Genomic DNA, 2,673 nt, shown 5'->3' with positions numbered 1-2,673 from the left:
TTGGCTCTAGGATCTAGGACTTAAAACCTTATCTGACATTCTTTCACAAGAAAAAAATATACTTACTTATCTCGTAGTCGTCGCAGCTCTAACTTTAAGTCTTCATCTTCGATATCGGACTCATTGTCACTACTCATGTAAGAGGAGTTAAATGAATTACTAAGGCTTTGACTTAGATTCTGGATAGGAAGGCTCTTTGAGCTCAGTTGATGAGGGGAGTGTGGACTACCTGAACCATCATCCACATCCCTACTTAAAAAGGCGGCCTCCAGGTCAGAAGATGGCCCATTTAGATGTGAAGGCTCTGACAGTTCAGGCTTTTCTTTCTTTGGTATCACAGCAGGAAGAACAGCTTGTTCCAAATCCATAAAAGGAGGAGATGCCACTGGTCCTTCTTTCTTTGTGTCAGTGATCTTGTCCTCAGTTTTCGATACAGAGAAACGACCCACTTTGTTTGCTGTAGTTGTCACCTGAAAACGTCCAACCTTGGTAGGCTGCCCAGTGTCTGACTTTGCCTCTGAGGCAGTAGTTTTGTGGGCACTCTCTGGCACATCTGAAGAGATACCAGGGATGGTTATCCCACTCGGCTCTGGTTTCACCAAGGTACTCTCTGGACTACTACTTGACAACACCGAGGACTCCGAAGTGCTGGATTCAAAATGAACAGACTTTGCATCTTCTGACTTACTTTTACCCTCTTTCTGGGTATCATCTGCGGCAACTGAAACCTGATGAAAAAAAGAACAAAGATTAAAAACTGAAGTTCTCAATATCCAATTTCTATCATAGACAATTTAAAAAAGGAAAAATAAAGTCACTTTATTTCCCTGTCAACGAGTAGGCTGATTATCTCTTTACATAGTGCCTCCATCTTTGACTATGAAGAAAAATTGAATATCATCACAGAGAACACATGTGTACAGAGATGCAGATTCTGTGTGGCTATGCTTACAAAGTAAATAATTTACTTTCGTATTCGATGTCATACACAGAATTCAGATTTATGTCTTAGTCAACATATAAATAACAAAAGGTCAGGGCCAGGCATAGTGGCTCACGCCTGTAATCCCAACACTTTGGGAGGCTGAGGCAGGCGGATCACTTGAGGTCAGGAGTTTCAGATCAGCCTGGCCAACGTCGTGAAACCCCGTCTCTACTAAAAATACAAAAATTAGCCAGGCGCGGTAGCGTGTGCCTCTAATCCCAGTTACTTGGGAGGCTGAGGCAGGAGAATCACTTAAACCCGGGAGGCGGAGGCTGCAGTGGCCTGGGTGACAGAGTGAGACGCCATCTCAAAAAAGAAAATAAATAAATAAATAAATAAAATAAATGAACAAGATGTAGAATTTTTAGGGTTGCCTGTGAATAAGAAAAACTACAAGGTAAATGTTAAATGCCTGTTAATCCTTAAGAATCAACACAACTAACTGGTGACTAAAAAAGAGGAACCAGATCCTTGCTCTGGTTTGTCCATGTATTTACAGATACAAACTCAGCCCACCTATCAACGCTCAGGACCTGTTCACAAATGAGAAAAATATCACTTTCTCTTCCCAGCCAGAAAATGCTCACATGTTGGACAGTTAGTAAAATAAAGTGATATGGTATCATGTGTTTTAATTTAAAGAATTAATCTTATGACAGTTATTTTAAATGTGGAAAACATTTTTATACACAAAGATGTTTGCTGTTACTTAACTTATTATGTTGGAAAAATTAGAGATGATGATGGAGACTGGTTAGGTAAACCAATTACTGAATGGGGAAAAAAGCTGTAACATTTGGAACAGGAGAAATGGTACTCAATTTTAAATACACACTTGTACAAGGAGTGGAAGGAAATACACCCCAAAAAGTAATCTTGGGAGGTGGGCGGATAGATAGTACGACTATCTACCGTGTTTTTACAGTTCTAAGTAATCTATATTTTCTTCAGTATATATTACTTTTATTAGGAAAATGCTACAAAGAGCTATAAAGTACTATGTAATAGAAATCACTAGACTGGCAATTATGTCCCAAATAGGTAGGCAGTAATTTTATCATACAGACAACTCCTCCAAAGGAAGGAATCAAGGCAACGCGAAGTGACTGTCTTACCTGAAATCGTCCCATCTTAAAAACACCAGCTCCTGAACTAGTTGCTAGGACAGGGCCTTTTTCTGTGACTTGAGAAACTGAAACACATACATGGATGAGGAAAATATAAGTGTCTCTTTCCAGTTAACTTATTTTCCCTTTGGCTAGAAATACAGCAAAACCAAACTACACACGAGAAAAGCTGTTAGAGGCAAAGAGAACTTCCTTATCTCCCTCCATGAGGCTTTGTCCAACAGGGGAAAATAGTTATTGTTTGCTCTACTACTAGATACCAACTATAACATTAATACATACTATAAAAGAAAGGTTAACAGGCATTAAAAACTCACTACTCATTCTTTAATTCAGAGATATAAGTGAAATGAAGGATGAGATGTTACTGAGGACGTTAAGGACCCATCTTTATTTTATTTTATCGAGATGGAGTTTCGCTCTGTTGCCCAGGCTGGAGTAGAGTGGTACAATCTCAGCTCACTGCAACCTCCACCTACTGGGTTCAAGTGATCCTCCTGCCTCAGCCTCCCGAGTAGCTGGGATTACAGGTGTGCACCACCACACCCGGCTAATTTTTGT

At 39.9% G+C, this 2,673-nt stretch overlaps 1 protein-coding gene across 2 annotated transcripts in view; it reads right to left on the bottom strand.

Annotated features, from left to right (window-relative positions):
* Positions 1-2,673, bottom strand: part of LOC105529876 (serine/threonine-protein kinase WNK1) — a 163,518-nt gene that overhangs the window by 20,805 nt on the left and 140,040 nt on the right. For both annotated transcript variants that reach the window (XM_011967139.1, XM_011967140.1), the window contains 2 exons: positions 2,101-2,177; positions 67-728 (listed from right to left, as the gene is read on the bottom strand). In XM_011967139.1, the coding sequence (XP_011822529.1) occupies positions 67-728; positions 2,101-2,177 (739 nt within the window). The remainder of the gene's footprint in view (positions 1-66; positions 729-2,100; positions 2,178-2,673) is intronic.

Source organism: Mandrillus leucophaeus, unplaced genomic scaffold (genome assembly GCF_000951045.1).
Source record: "Mandrillus leucophaeus isolate KB7577 unplaced genomic scaffold, Mleu.le_1.0 Scaffold79, whole genome shotgun sequence".
Lineage (NCBI taxonomy): Eukaryota > Metazoa > Chordata > Mammalia > Primates > Cercopithecidae > Mandrillus > Mandrillus leucophaeus.
This window is presented reverse-complemented; position numbering and strand designations above follow the sequence as displayed.